The sequence below is a fragment of the Corylus avellana genome, chromosome 9 (genome assembly GCF_965113065.1).
Source record: "Corylus avellana chromosome 9, dhCorAvel1.hap1.2, whole genome shotgun sequence".
Classification (NCBI taxonomy): domain Eukaryota; kingdom Viridiplantae; phylum Streptophyta; class Magnoliopsida; order Fagales; family Betulaceae; genus Corylus; species Corylus avellana.
The window spans coordinates 9,599,310-9,616,515 of NC_142498.1; the positions used below are offsets into that span (position 1 = coordinate 9,599,310).

Sequence of the window (17,206 nt, forward strand, 5' to 3'; positions counted from 1 at the left end):
GTGTTGATTTGGCTGAATCCAATGATCAAATAGTGTCTCGATACATTGGAGGTTTACAACAGTAGATTCAAGATTCTTTAAACCTCTTTGATCCCGTTAATGTGTTGGAGGCTCATCAATGGGCGTTATTGCTTGAAAAAAATGCATCATGGGGATCTATGGGCTTCTTTGGCCGTGGAACCGGAGGAAGCATGAACCGGTCAAGTGGACCATTCATGCCGTGAAGCACCTCTCAACCCCTAAATCCAATCTGAGCTCCAATGACAACAGGACCCCTTACTCGATCGGCAACTACTAATGGGCCCAAATGCTTTCGATATGGCGAGCCGGGCCACCGGATGGCGGATTGCCGTAAGGGGGAAAAGTATGCTAAGAGTCTTCTTATTGACTTGGGAGACACCTTCGATGAACAAGGTGACAGAGAGCAGCAAGAAGCAACTTTAGACAACTACGGAGATGTCAAGGAAGAATTTGTTACCGGGGATGACGGACTCCTCTTGATGGTGAGGAGGGTGTGTTTTACTCCCCAGAAAGTGGAGGGTGATGATGGGCAGCACCACAATATTTTCCACTCAATTTGCACCATTGGGGGCAAGGTATGCAAGCTAGTTATTGATGGAGGAAGTTGCAAAAACGTAGTGGCGGAAGAAACGGTCCAGAAGCTGGCCGAAGAGATGAAGAAACACCCTACACCATACCACTTGGAGTGCATAGAAGGGAAGCAAGGTAACAGTATCCAAACGTTGTCTTGTGTCTTTTTCAATTGGGTCCAAGTATAAAGACCAAACATGGTGTGTTGTGGTGGCCATGGATGCCTGTCACCTATTGTTGGGAAGGCCATGGCAATATGACCAAAGTGCTCACCCTGATGGAAGGAAGAACGCCTATAGCTTCTTGGTTGATAATGTGAAGCTAAGACTCCTACCAAGTTTGGGAGACGGACCTAAGCCTTCAAAAGGGGTGGGTCAAACTCTCTTGGCAAACGAGAGTTCATCAAGGAGATGCTAGACTCTGATTGTGTGCACTTACTATATGGGAAGGAGAGCACTACCACGAAGGTGGTGTTGGAATTAGTTACGGGGTTGTTGGAGGAGTTTCATGATGTGTTCTTGACGCAAACACTCAAAGAGCAGACGCCTCTTCGCAACATTCAACACCAAATCGACTTGGTGCCCGGGTCCAACTGATGTACAAATTTAATTGTACTCGCAAGCGCACGAGTCGTGTGCAGTAAAGTGTGTGTGCAAGTGCGAGGTCGAATCCATAGGGAGCCGTATTTGCAAAAATAAATTTCTAGTTTAAACCAATTTTATCTTAACCTAGTTCCAAGTTGAGTATTTTTGTCATGCAAAAACCATAAACTAAACTAAACAATTTGAAAACAAGTAATGGCAAATTACTAAGGTTTCCGAATCCCCCTCGCCAAATCAAACAACATGTCTTGCATTTTATGCATACAATAGTCAATCCAAATACATTGTTCAAAAGTCGTAAACATGCAAATTAAATCATTCCATGAATCCATCCGTTAAAAGAATCACAACGAATATTTAATTGAGATCAAATCATCCACTGTATCGGTAGATCACAATGGATATTAGTCTCAATCCAATTATTCGATGTACCCCCACACAAAACACAATGAATATTAAATTAAACATGAGTATAATTCCAACATCTAATCAATTAAACTTAATCAAACTGTTGGATTGGCTTTTGAACAACACTTTCATAAAAATAGTCTCATTGTATATATAAAACGACAAGAACATGTATGTTTATCAATGATGAGGCTTCATCTTCAACCTTAGTTGAAAGTTTTAGCCTCTCATGATAACAAAAACAAAAAACAATTGAATTGACATCATGAGAAAAATAAAACTTACAATGAAACTGGAGTTCAAAGCTCCAAAAACCCAGAAAACACGAATTTTGACAAAGTACGACGCCCTCGGCGCATCTCCGTACGTTTACAATGGAAAAAAAATGATATTTATAAGCCAATTTTAGGGTTTCAGCACTGCCAGGTCTACTAGGTGCACTCAATCGCACTCGTGCAACAAGTTTCCTGCTGCACAGGGCGCGAGTGCGCTCGATCACACTAAACATGAACTCGAGCACACTTCCAGTCAGAATTAGCCTACTCTTGTGAAACATGACTTTGTAAATATTTGAGTTAGCTTTCCAATGACACCAAGGTCACTTCAATCCGAGCTATAAAACTCTAGATATGGCCTTTTTAATGGGACTCATCGGGTGCGAATCATCGCTCGATTCCAATTTGCTACCAATGCTCCATGAAGTGTTTTAAGCCACATAATTAATGGAATGAGTTGCAAATGTCACCTTAAAGCCACATTTCTCTCTTAACAACCTGCAAATCACTAAAACACCAAAACTAACCAAAAACATCAAAAATTAACACAGCTAAGAGCTTAACAAACATAAGTTAAGGGCCCAAATATACAATATTTGGCACTCATCAAATACCCCTAAACTTACATTTTGCTAGTCCTTTAGCAAAACAAAATGAAAACAAGAAACATAAGTCCACTGTCGTGGGAGAGATGATTGCATTTAGCATATGCAACAAGCTTTTTAAACCCCTAGGCATCCCTAGTGGACGAGTGAAGTCTTGTGAGGGTTTAACAGGAATGATACCCACAAACATTGTCAGTGCTATGTCATTGACAAACACAATTTTGACACAAACACATGGTTCTCACATCATGAGCAGGTTTAACAAAGTGAACACCACAATCAAATCATCAAGCCAACCACAAATCATTCAACTCAAAGGTGAAAATTTAAGACAACACAAGCTTCAATAGGTGCAAAGTGAGACTAACATAAAGTTAAAAGGCTTCAATTTTTTTCAAAGTTTGGTGTACCTCAAAATTCATAGGAATTCACACAGATGAAAACACTGAAGGCTTAGATCAAGACATGCATTTATATATATATATATATATATTTTATTTTATTTTTTGTGTAGGCTGTGCAATGTTCAGCTCCCTTAAGCTTTCTAATTGACCTATATAACGAGTGTTGGGCCAGTGACTCCCAAAGCAAATGGTTTTAGGGCACTAGATGTAAAACATCCCTAAGGCTTAATTACTCAAGTAAAAAAGGCTACGAAGCCAAACTAGCCATACAATCAACCAAATTAAATTTCTCATCTTTTTACGCGAACACTCAATGCTTAGTGAGGCATGAGGTCCAGTTACTCAATGAAAAGCTCAAACTGATGATGACACTTTTTTTTTATTTTTTTATTTTTTTATTTTTTATCTATCCTCAAGCCAAGGTTTCATCAACACTTCATCCTACAAATTGCAAGGCACACCTAATCAATCCAAATCTCATACCTCACAAACTTTATGCTAGTGTGCTTGTGATTCAACTCAGACATGTGAAGTCTCTCTAATCCACCAAATGAGTCAAATGACTCAGATTTCTAATGACATGTAGTGTTCAAAAAGTTAAACACACTAATGACATGCAAACCACAGTTATGATGTAACTGATGCCCATTCAACAATATAGCACAATTTTTTTTTTTTTTTAACAAAACAAACAGATAAAAACAAACAAAAAGACACAAACAAATAAAAAGACAATGTGTTTTCCACTCTCCCAAACTTAAATTACACATTGTCCCTAATGTGGCAAGAGATACAATACACTGGGATGAGGAAACTCGAGTGTGCAAAGGCCAGGGCGTCCCCCAAACTTGAACACCAAAACACCTGTCAAAAATCTAACAGCAATATTTCCTCATAGAAACAAATATCAAAAGATTAATTGCTGATAGAAACAAAAAGAAAATGACACAAAATAAAATAAAAATAAGAAAGAAAGAAAATGTGCAGAAATTAAAATGGGGAAGAAATTTTACAGTGCTTTCCCCAATCATTTAGATGTTCAACCAATCCCTTCCACCCTTTCTTCTTAAGAATTTGATATCCCTCTGGAAGGATGTTTCGCCATCTTATGTAGCCAACTTGCTTGTTCCGAAGGATCTTCTTGGGACGATGGTTCTTAGGTTTGCTTGCTTGTTTGCAAAGATCCTTGAGAGTCTTGGCATAAAATGGCTCTTTGAGACATTGAATAAGTGGAGCTTGGGGTTCATGGAATGTCTCAAGAGGGATTGTGACGAAGGAATGAGCTTCAGTACTCAGTTTCTTGTCATTGGACAGACTTAGAGTTGGTAGGGGATCAATTTGCTCAACTTGCTCTTCTTTTTCTTTCTCCTCATGGTTACCCACAATGAAAGGCTTAGCTGCTAATGAGGGTGAGTTAGGGAATGATATCTCAGTGGTTTCCCCATTCCCAGTTCGCATCTTGGGAGTTGAGCCCAATAAAGCATCAGCTTGCTCAAGTAACTTGTCAAGGTCTAGATCACATCCAAATTGAGCAAAGCACTTTCCTAATGGGTCCTCTAGACTTGGCTCATCAACAGTCTCCTCAATAATTTTCTCTCTCCCAATTGGGGTGGTGGCTTGGACATGCTCATGATAAGGATTGTTGGAATCATCCTCATCAATCATGTAGTTCCTTTCAGCCATCAACTGACTTTGAAGCTCTTCTTCCTCTATTATGGTGAGTTCGGCAACTAAATGACCAAGCTGTCCTTTCAACTTTTCAATTGCTTGAGTGTAGGCCATGGCTGCATTCTTCACTTCATTTATGGCTTGGGAGTTGACCATGGTGGCCTTTTTAAGCTCTTGCAAGGTTTGGCAATTATACTATATGAATGCTTTGAGGGTGTTTTCCAATGATAAATCTTGTGGAGGATAATTGCAGGGTGAAGGGGTAGAGGATTGGTTGTTGCACTGTGGATATTCAGGATGGTGCAGTTCATCAAATTGGGGAGCATAATTTTTCATAGCATTAGCTTGCCACAAGAAATTAGAATAGTGGCTCCAGTTTGGGGTGTAGCAATTGAAATTTGATTCAGACCTCGGACTGGGGAAGTTGGTGTGCATCTGCTCATGTGAAAAATTGGAAAATTGTCCCCAGGATGGACAATTACCTGAACTATGATAAGGGTTAGAGCAGTATGAACATGGTCCATGTGGGTGAAAATGGTGAGGATAGTTGGTAGGAGCGGGTGTCCTACAACTAGGGGTAGCATTAAAATTACCTAAAGGAAAATTCATGCTTATCCTCACTCTTTAAACAAAACACACTTCCACATGAAACATTAACCAAATTTGTTTGTTTTTTTTTTTTTTTGAAAATAACATAAACAAAAATACCAAAAATTTAAAACAAAAACTCACAAAACGGACCAAACATAAGTTTGGCAAAATTCAAGGTGTTGGCTCCTTTTGGTGCAGTCTACAGAGATGCGCTCGAGCGCAAGTGTGAGCAGGTTCGGCATGTGTTCTGCTGCTGCGCTTGTGCGTTCGAGCATATGTTTGCTGTGCGCTTGAGCGCAGCTGGGGAGGATCGAGTGCAGGCGCACTTCATCTGCTGCCTTGTGCTCTAGTACACCCGAGCACGAGCGGGGTGCAATCGAGCAGACTAGCAGGGAGTAGATTCCGCAGAACCGCAGAAAAAAAAATGAAAATAGAAACCAAACTCTTTTTTTTTTTTTTTTAATGGCTAGATGAAACAAAACATAAACAGATAAAAATAAAAATAAACAAAAATTGTAAAAAGAAAATGAAACAAAAATCTACCTAAACTAGTAGAAAAATAAAATCAATTTAAATAAAAATCAATTTTCACAAAAACAAACAACTCCCCGGCAACGGCGTCAAAATTTGATGTACAAATTTAATTGTACTCGCAAGCGCACGAGTCGTGTGCAGTAAAGTGTGTGTGCAAGAGCAACGTCGAATCCATAGAGAGTCGTGTTTGCAAAAATAAATTTTCTAGTTTAAACCAATTTTATCTTAACCTAGTTCCAAGTTGCATATTTTTGTCGTACAAAAAGCATAAACTAAACTAAACAATTTGAAAACAAGTAATGGCAAATTACTAAGGTTTCCGAATCCCCCTCGCCAAATCAAACAACATGTCTTGCATTTTATGCATACAATAGTCAATCCAAATACATTGTTTAAAAGTTCTAAACATGCAAATTAAATCATTCGATGAATCCATCCGTTAAAAGAATCACAACGAATATTTAATTGAGATCAAATCATCCACTGTATCGGTAGATCACAATGGATATTAGTCTCAATCCAATCATTCGATGTACCCCCAGACGAAACACAATGAATATTAAATTAAACATGAGTATAATTCCAACATCTAATCAATTAGACTTAATCAAACTGTTGGATTGGCTTTTGAACAACACTTTCATAAAATAGTCTCATTGTATATATAAAACGACAAGAACATGTATGTTTATCAATGACGAGGCTTCATCTTCAACCTTAGTTGAAGGTTTTAGCCTCTCATGATAACAAAAACAATAAACAATTGAATTGACATCATGAGAAAAATAAAACTTACAATGGAACTGGAGTTCAAAGCTCCAAAAACCCAGAAAACACGAATTTTGACAAAGTACGATGCCCCCAGCGCGTCTCTGTACGTTTACAATTGAAAAGAATGATATTTATAAGCCAATTTTAGGGTTTCAGCACTGCCAGGTAGGCCGAGTGCGCTTGATCACACTCTAGGTGCGCTCAATCGCACTCATGCAACAAGTTTCCTACTGCACAGGGCGTGAGTGCACTCGATCGCACTAAAGATGCGCTCGAGTGCACTTCCAGTCGGAATCAGCCTACTCTTGTGAAAGATGACTTTGTAAATCTTTGAGTTAGCTTTCCAATGACACCAAGATCGCTTCACTCCGAGCTATACAACTCTGGATATAGCCTTTTTAGTGGGACTCATTGGGTGCAAATCATCGCTCGATCCCAATTTGCTGCCAATGCTCTATGAAGTGTCTTAAGCCCCAAAATTAATGGAATGAGTTGCAAATATCACCTTAAAGCCGCATTTCTCTCTTAACAACCTGCAAATCACTAAAACACCAAAACTAACCAAAAACATAAAAAATTAACACAACTAAGAGCTTAACAAACAAAAGTTAAGGGGCCCAAATATACAATATTTGGCACTCATCACCAACCTCCTCAACCAATCACACTACCGCATGAGCCCAAAGGAGCACGAAGAGTTGCAGAGACAAGTAGAGGAGTTATTAGCTAAGGGGCATATCCGGGAGAGTTTAAGCCTGTGTGCAGTTCCAGCCTTGCTTACGCCCAAGAAGGATGGCACATGGAGGATGTGTGTGGACAGCTGTTAAGTGCCAAAATATTCATATTTTATCTCCTAACTTATATTTGTTAATTCCTTAGGTTTGTTAGTTTATGTCATTTTAGTTCTTTTATGTGTTTTCTAGGTTTTTGTAGGCTTTTGGAAGAAAAGGAAGCGATTCTGGAAGTATCGGGCTTAAAGAGCAAATTTGGGAAAAGTTGGAGGCTCTGGTAGTGCGAACGATCATAGGGGACCCGCGATCAAGCACACTACAAGCAGAATGGCCAGATGAGCGCAAGGCATGCGCTCTTGTGCACAAGCAGCAGCCTCGATGCAGTGCCCAACACCAGAGATCGATCGCAATCCTACGATCGAGTGCACATGGGATACGATCGAGCACACCCATATGTGAAGAGCAAGTCAATCGCAGCCCTATTCTGGAAAGTGTTTTCTTTTAGGGTTTTGAAGCCTTGTGTGAACTATGGCTCAAACCCTACAATTTTTAGGGTTTGTAGAGTGTTCCTAAGGCCTATAAATAGACGCTTAAACCTTTAGAATAAACAGAGAATTTCCAATGAGAAGAATTGGAGCTCTTTAAGTTCAAGTTTCGGCTTTATTCTTTTCCTTTCTATTTTATTTTATGAAGATGTTTAACATCAAACTCATGTGAAACTAAATTACTTAGTAGGGATAGATTGAAGCCCTAATTATGTTTATTTAATATTTCAATATTGGCGCTTTTGTGATAATCATAATGTGTTGCTTAACTTGATTAGTTCCTGTTTTCTTGAATTCCTCATATGTGTTTGTCTAATCAACATATGCATGTGGTACAGATTAGTTAATTAAATCAATTTGGATGATCGAGTCCTGGGCTTAATAAGAGTAACAAAAGAAATCCACACCGGGTTCTTGGGTTAACCAACATGGGGAACATGGAGTAGACACCCATGCCCTAGGCCTCATGTGTTTGTCAATTTTCACAGATTTATGCTTTCTGAAAGAAGAACTTAGTAGACACCCATGCTAAATCCTTTAAGAAAGAAAAGAATTAGAGTAGACACCCATGCCTAATTCGTTGCTTAGCGAAATCAATAGCTTAAGGAGTAGACACCCATACCCTTAGGCTGGCAAACATTAAGTATTTATAATATGATTGGATCATTGGCATATTATTATATTATTTAAATAGGATTAGTGGCGGATATCAATGCCCTACCTTTTATTATTATCAACTCAAAATCGATCATTGTTTTATTTTACTTACGGAATTTATTTTAAGCAAAATTTAGCAATCCTCATAGGAATGATCTCGTACTTGCACCCTATACTACTATAGTGATTTTGTGCACTTGCGAGTTAAATGTACAACTATTTTCCTATTAATTTAGGTAGATATTTGCACAACAAGTTTATGGTGCCGTTGCCGGGGATTGCGGCAAATTTTGTTTAGAATTATTTTTGTTTAGTTTGGTTATTTTAATTTTGTTTTTATCAATATCAAAAATATTTTTCCGTTTCTTTTTATTTCTCTGTTAATGTTCTATTTCAACTTTGTGGTGCCTGCATGCTATTACTGCAATTGAGCAGAGACTGAGTGCGATCGAGCGCACTAACCTGCGATTGAGCATAGTTCCAAGGATTATCTGAACAGCAGCACTGAAGCTGCTATGACTGCAGAGGCAAATCTTCTTATGAAAGGTTGTCGATCTCAAGCCTCAGTCATCTTTCCACTTGATCCAAAAATTGAGTGGACCATTCGACAAAGGCCTATAGACAACTCGGACATAGAAGAAGAAGAAGAAGTTAAGGAAACAATGGAAAATCTGGTAGAAAACCCGCCACCAGTGCGAAGGCCCATGAAATAGTCTTTCATCTCGAAAAACCTCAACCAGCCATCATGCATCGCCTGTCAACCGGAAGTGCGAGGCAATTACTATATATTCCCGCAATACTCAATGTTTTGACTCACTTTAGAGGCACAGCTACTGAGGATCCAAACTTGCACCTCAAGGAGTTTTTTGATCTTTGCAAGCTTTAGCACATTCAAGGCCTAACTCCGGAGAGACTCAGGTTAGTCCTATTCCCTTTTTCCTTGAAAGACAATGCTAAGTTGTGGTATAATTCCTTGCCTGCAGAATCCATTCATACTTGGGAAGGGTTGACTAGTAAGTTCCTGAAGATGTTTTTCCCAGCTCAAAGGACAAGGTAGCTTAGAAGGGAGCTGCAATCGTTCCAACAAAGAGATGGAGATCTTTTCTTTGAAGCATGGGACCACTTCAATGCGCTGCTTCTTAAGTGTCCACATCACAACATACCTCAAGATGATCAGTGTTAAGTGCCAAAATATTCATATTTTAGCCCTTAAACTTATATGTGTTAATTCCTTAGTGTTGTTAGTTTGTGCTATTTTACTTCATTTTTGTATTTTCTTTGTTTTATAGGTTTTTGGAAGAAAAGAAAGCATTCCTGGAAGTATCGGGCTTAAAGGATAAAATTGGGAAAAAGCTAGAAGACTTGAAACAAGCAAAAGCATTCTGGTAGTGCAATCGATCATAGGACACCCCCAATCGAGTGCACTTCTAGAGATTTCTAGACGAGCGAGTGCAAGGCGTGTGCTCGTGCTCATAAGAGAAGACTCGATCGCAGAAGACATACGATCGATTGCAGAAGTGCAATCGAGCACATCCGTGCGCTGGAGAATTCCAGAAGCTGCGGCCAGACCTATATTGCTTTCCATATTAGGGTTTTTCTAGTCCTAGTTGCACTAGGACTAAAACCTATGATTTTACTCAGGTTTCTAGGTTTTCTAGAGTATTCTTAAGCCTATAAATAAGATCTATAAACCTTTAGAATAAGCATCCTTGAATAGACACAATTTTGGGGAGAGGAATTGGAAGCTACTTCTAGGAGTGGTTTTCGGTTCTTTCTTTCCCTTTTCTTTTTAGTTTTATTTTAATTATGTGTGACTAACTCTTAAGGAGGGCTAGATTGAAGCCATAACTATGTTTGTTTAATATTTCAATCTTGGCGCATTTATGATAATCATATTGTGTTGCTTAACTTGATTAATTCTATTTTCTTGAATTCCTCATATGTATGTGATTGGCCATTATATGCATGTGGTATGGTGCTGTTACAAATATCTACCTAAATTAATAGACAAATAATTGTATGTTTTACCCGCAAGTGCACAAGGTCAACATAGTAGTACAGGGTGCAAGTACGGGGTCATTCCCATGAGGATTGCTAACTTTTGTCTAAAATAAATTCCAAAAGTAAAACACAACAAAGATTGAATTTTGATTTGATGATAATAAAAAGGTAGGGCTTTGATATCCACCACTAATTATATTTAGATAATATATCAATATGCCAATGTTTTGATTATGTTACGTATATCTAATGTTTGTCAACCTAAGGGCATAAGTGTATACTCCTTAAGCTATAGATTTCCCTAAGCAACAAGTTAGGCATTAGTGTATACTCTAACTCTTTTCTTTCTTAAAGGATTTAGCATGGGTGTTTACTAAGTTGTTCTTTAAGAAAGCATATATTCTGTGGAAATCGACAAACACATGAAGCCTAGGGCATGTGTGTCTGCTCCCGGTTCCCCATGTTGATTAACCCAAGAACTCGGTGTGGATTTCTTTTGTTACTTTTATTAAACTCAGGACTCTGTCATCCAAATTGGTTTAACTAACTAGTCCATACCACATGCATATGTTGATCAAGCACACACATATGAGGAATTCATGAAAACAGGAATTAATCAAGTTAAATACCACAACATGATCATCACAAAGGCGCCAATATTGAATATTAACTAAACATAACTAGGGCTTCAATCTAACCCTACTAAATAAATTAGTTACACATAAGTTTGATGTTAAACATCTTCATAAATAAAAGAAAAGAAAGGAAAAGAATAAACCCGAAACTTGAACTTGAAGAGCTCCAATTCTTCTCCTTGGAAAGTGTGTTCTTTTCCAGCTTAATTATTCTCAAGGTTTAGAGGTCTATTTATAAGGCTTTAGAAGTCCTTGTTACACTAGTAAACCTAAAAATTTCGTAGGGTTTTAGTCCTATTACAAGTAGGACTTGGAAAACCTTAATATGGAAGGAAAGGGAGTCTCTCCACAGCTTTTAGAATTCTCCAGTGCACGGGTGCGATCGATCGCAACCCGTGTGTGCTCAATCGCAAGTCTCCAGCGATCGATCACACTACCAGAAACTCCACCTTTCCAAAATTCTCTCTTTGAGCCCAAATCTTCCAGCTTTACTTTCTTTCTTCCAAAAGCATGGAAAAGCATGGAAAATACATAAAAGAACTAAAATAGCATAAATTAATCAAAACTAAAGGATTAAAGCATGTAAGTTAAGGGCTAAAAATATGAATATTTTCGCACGTAACATATGGATTAGTTAATTAAATCAATTTGGATGATCGAGTCCTGGGTTTAATAAGAGGAACAAAAGAAATCCACACCGGATTCTGGGGTTAATCAACATGGTGAACCAAGAGTAGACACCCATGCCCTAGGCCTCATATGTTTGTCGATTTCCACATATTTATGCTTTCTTAAATAACAACTTACTAGACACTCATGCTAAATCATTTAAGAAAGAAAAGAATTAGAGTCGACACCCATGCCTAATTCGTTGCTTAGGGAAATCCATAGCTTAAGGAGTAGACACCCATACCCTTAGGTTGGCAAACATTAAGTATTCATAATATGATTGGATCATTGGCCTATTGTTATTAGTTATATTATCTAAGTAAGATTAGTGGTGGATATCAAAGCCCTACATTTACCTTATCTTTATCTTTATTTCTTTTCCTTAGTATCAATATCAATCTCATGACAATTTTTGGTAATTTAATTACTTCTAAAACAAAATCAACAATCTCCGTGAGATCATTCTCGTACTTGCTGCATTATACTATCCTTTGATCTTGTGCACTTGACAGTAAAACGTACTAAATATTATCTATTAATTTAGGTAGTATTTGGCATAACATGTTTTTGGTGCTGTTGCAGGGGATTGTTTGATTTTGTTTGGATTTTTTTTTTCCGAAAGTTTATTTATGTTTTTCTAAAGTTTTTCCGTAGTTACTGTTCTGCCTCCGGAGGTGCACTCGAGCGCTCATCCTGGGCGATCGAGCGCACCAGTGTGATCGAGCACCTCTCATGGTGCGATCGATCGCACATTCGAACAGCAGCACAGTTACTGTACTAATTATAAATCTGATTTTTTTTTCTTTTGTTTCATGCAGGGTAATTCGAGTCTGCATATTAGTAAGTTTTATTTTTAAATTTTGTTTTTATTTTCCTTTTTATTTTAACTTTTTGTTATTTTATTTTTAATTTTATACATGTGGGGAGGCGTTCTGACACCCCATGGACCATGTTCATTATGCCATGACTCTTATCACCATGTTAGAGAATGTCCTACAATGATACAAATTTCTAACAAAATTTTTAGGTATAAGAACACACCGTTCTCTGGACCAGGGAACGACCGCTATTTTGATTCTTATAACCCACCATGGAACCAACTGTCCAATCTCTCATGGCAAGCTCAAGCTCCTAGAATTCATGCTCCACAATCTTATGGACTGCAACATCAATCATATCAGCAATTCTATGATCATGCATATTCCTCTCAATCAGCTCCACAACAGCAATATCAGGTTGAACCACCTCCTCTTGAGTTTTCTAAAAATACATTAGCTATGATCAGTTCAGCAATTGAGAAGATGAAGAACTCTCATTTTAAATCAGTTAAAAGGACGGAGGCCCATTGTACACAAAGAACAGATTTTCGCAAAAAGGAAGAGCCCCAAAGTTAGTCTGTTACCACTATATGGAGGAAGAAAGTATTTGCTATCATGAGGAGGAGCCATCTCCACAGTTCTATGATCATTCATATTCCTGTCATAGCCTTAGTCAGCGGCAATCCATTTTCAAGATAGAAGCTCATGAAGAGGAGCCATCTCCCATCAATTGGTCTCAACATTATCATGAAGAGGAGCTATCTCCAATCGATTGGCCTCAACAATACCAAGAAGAACCACCTCCTCCAGAAAGGTTTGCCTTAGAAGAAGTGAGTCCTGCCTTAGAAGAAGCGCATGCTAGCTTAGAAGAAATAATATCAGCTTCTCTTAGCCAAATGGAGGAAAGAACTCCTGCATGCAATCATTTGAAAGGATGGAGGCTCATCTCAAGCAAATATCAGATATCCTCAAAGAAGAAGAGTATCAAGGTCAGTTGGTGGCCAATCCTAATGAGCACTACATGGAGGAAGAGTGCACCTACTATCATGAGCAAGCTGTCACATTGAATAATGAAGAAATGGTTGAAAATCAAGTGAAAGAGGGGAAGGAGGAGTAAACCGAAGTTCCACAAGAGCCACATTAGGAAAAAGAAGAGAGCACTGAGATTTTTTCAACATTAGCTCTTATTCCTGAAACACCAAGAGGCCAGGAAAGAAGTCTGTTAGAGCTACCACATGAACAAATTGAGGACATCAAGATAGAAAAGCTCCCTGACTTTTCTTCCTACTTTATTCCAGTTCATGATTCCCCACCGGATGAGAAACTATTTGGAAAAACTCAAGTTGGTCCTCCCCGATCTATAGACATTTGGAATCACCTTGCAACAAAAAAGATTCATTCCCTTTGGTGCAAGAGAAGGAAAGATTGGTGCTTAAAGTTTAAAGTGCCACAGTCTGACTGAAAACGTTAAACTTAGCGCTCATGGGACCACAACATATCCATTTTATTTCCTTGTTTATTTGTTTTTATATTATTTTTATTTTTATTTTTAGTTCTTTTTTTTTTCCGGTTGTTATTTAGTATTTTGTTTTCCAGGGACAAGTGTGCTTCGATTCAAGTTTGAGGGTATGCTATGAGCCATGCTATTCCAGACAGTTTCGTCCATCTCCCAGGTAAGATCTTTCCATGTTATACACACATTGGGGACAATGTGTAAATTAAGTTTGGGGGTATGGAAGACACTTTACACACACCTTGTCCATTAAAAAGAAAAAAGAAAAAAATATATGCATGGTCATGTTTGTCTGAAAATTTTTGTTGATCTTAAAAATTGTGATTTGATTATCATTGGTGAGCTTAAAATTTTGAACACATGATCAGATGATAGAATTTTTCAATTTGGTTACTTGCTTGAGGCAATTGAGAATTCACATGTTTGATTTGATCTTACACAAGCACATTAGCACATAATTTGTAGGGTATGACATGAAAGTCTAATGTGTGTGTTTCTAGGTCTTGGGTGAAACTGGATGACTTATTAGATGGATACTTTGGCATATATATATTTGTGATAAATAGGAAAAAAGAAAAAAAAATCATTGATAAGCTTTTCACCAAGTAACTGGACCTCTTGCTTCAAAGCATTGAGTGTTCACGTCAAAAGGTGAAGAATTTTGATTTGGTTAATGTCATGGTTAGTTTGGTTTTATAGCCTTTTTTACTCGAGTTAGTAAGTCCTTATGGGTGTTTTACACCTAATGCCCTAAAATCACCTGGTTTGGGAGTCATTAGCCCAACACTCGCTAGATGGGTCACTTAGAAAGCTTAAGGGAACCAAACATTGCACAGCATGACCAAAAAGAGAATAAAAAAAAAAAAGAAAAAAAAAAAGAGTTATGCCATAGTTATTCATTCTAATGGAGATTTCAGTGATTTTTGAGATATTGAGGCAATGCATATTGAAATAATTGGAAGCTTCATATTTATATGCTAGTTCACTTTACACTATTTCGAACATGTGATGCCTTAGCTTGTCTTTTATAAGTAATTAGACTTTAAAATTCTAATTCATTGTGAAGATGGAGTTTATTTTTTTTAAGCTTGCTAATGAATGAAAATTATGGTTTTGAGTGACACTTGAGTTTTGGATAACATGAATTTGTGCATGATGTTTGTGGGTAACATTCCTGGAAAACCCTCACGAGACTTCACTCATCCTTTAGGGAATTCCTAGGGGTTTAAAAGGCTTGTTGCATATGCTAAATGCAATCGTACATCCCACGAAAGTTGGATTTATCTTTTTGTTTTCTGTTTTTCTATTTTGTTTTTAGTTTCGTATTGCTAAGAGACTAGCAATATGTAAGTTTGAGGGTGTGTTAAGTGCCAAACTATTCATATTTTAGCCCTTAAACCTATATGTGTTAATTCCTTAATGTTAGTTTGTGCTATTTTACTTCATTTTTGTATTTTCTTTGTTTTATAGGTTTTTGGAAGAAAAGAAAGCATTCCTGGAAGTATCGGGCTTAAAGGATAAAATTGGAAAAATGCTAGAAGACTTGAAACAAGCAAAAGCATTCTGGTAGTGCGATTGATCACAGGAGACCTGCGATCGAGTGCACTTCCAAAGAGGTCTAGACAACTGAGTGCAAGGCGTGCACTCGTGCACACAAGAGAAGACCTGATCGCATTGCAATCGAGTGCAGAAGACATACGATCGATCGCAGAGGTGCGATGGAGTGCACACGGGCTGTGATCGAGCGCTGGAGAATTCCAAAAGCTGCGGCCAGACCTATATTGCTTTTCATATTACGGTTTTTCTAGTCCTAGTTTCACTAGGACTAAACCCTACGATTTTGCTATGATTTCTAGGTTTTCTAGAGTATTCCTACTAAAATAAGACCTCTAAACCTTTAGAATAAGCATCCTTGAATAGACACAACTTTGGAGAGAGGAATTGGAGGCTACTTCTAGGAGTGGTTTTCGGTTCTTTCTTTCCCTTTCCCTTTTAGTTTTATTTTAATTATGTGTAACTAACTCTTAAGGAGAGCTAGGTTGAAGCCATAATTATGTTTATTTAATATTTCAATATTGGCGCCTTTGTGATAATCATATTGTGTTGCTTAATTTGATTAATTCCTGTTTTCTTGAATTCCTCATATGTATTGCCATTATATGCATGTGGTATGAATTAGTTAATTAAATCAATTTAGATGATCGAGTCCTGGGTTTAATAAGAGTAACAAAAGAAATTCACACCGGGTTCTTGGGTTAATCAACATGGGGAACCAGGAGTAGACACCCATGCCCTAGGCCTCATGTGTTTGTCGATTTCCACAGATTTATGCTTTCTTAAAGAACAACTTAGTAGACACCCATGCTAAATCCTTTAAGAAAGAAAAGAATTAGATTAGACACCCATGCCTAATTCATTGCTTAGGGAAATCTATAGCTTAAGGAGTAGACACCCATACCCTTAGGTTGGCAAACATTAAGTATTCATAATATGATTGGATCATTGGCATATTGTTATATTATCTAAGTATGATTAGTAGTGGATATCAAAGCCCTACATTTACCTTATCTTTATCTTTATTTCTTTTCCTTAGTATCAATATCAATCTCGTGAAAATTTTTGCTATTTTAATTACTTCTAAAACAAAATCAACAATCTTCGTGGGATCGATCTTGTACTTCCTGTACTATACTATCGTTTGATCTTGTGCATTTGCGAGTAAAACGTACTATATATTATCTATTAATTTAGGTAGTATTTGGCACAACAATCAGGTACAAATTTTGTATGAAAGGATAAATGATATTAACAAGGGTATTGTTGATACAGCTTGTGGAGGTGTGCTGATGGAAAAAAGCAATTAGGAAGCCATAGAAATCTTTGAGACATTGAGTGAACACTCCCAACAATTCTCATCCAGAGGGAGGCAAGGAGTAAAGGGCTAGGGCTTGTATGAAGTAAATAGCGGAGTGCAAAATCAGATGGCTGCCATGCAGAAGACATTAAATATGATTGTAAACTCCATGACTACTTAGAATGTCTCTCCCATTCAACCAGCTGCCCAACTCTAGGTATGTGCCATATGTTCTCGTTTTGATCACACTACTAAGATTTGCTCTTTGTATTCATTTGCAGATTAGGAGCAAGCAACTATGTGGGACAGAACAATTATCCTCCCAAGAGCAATC

General features: G+C 37.7%; 1 protein-coding gene across 1 annotated transcript in view; it reads left to right on the forward strand.

The window, feature by feature from the left end:
* The first annotated feature begins 260 nt into the window (after positions 1–260).
* Positions 261–17,206, forward strand: part of LOC148583677 (uncharacterized) — a 36,648-nt gene continuing 19,702 nt past the window's right edge. The window contains exon 1 of the mRNA XM_088510753.1: positions 261–726. Coding sequence (XP_088366879.1) covers positions 261–726 — 466 coding nt within the window. The remainder of the gene's footprint in view (positions 727–17,206) is intronic.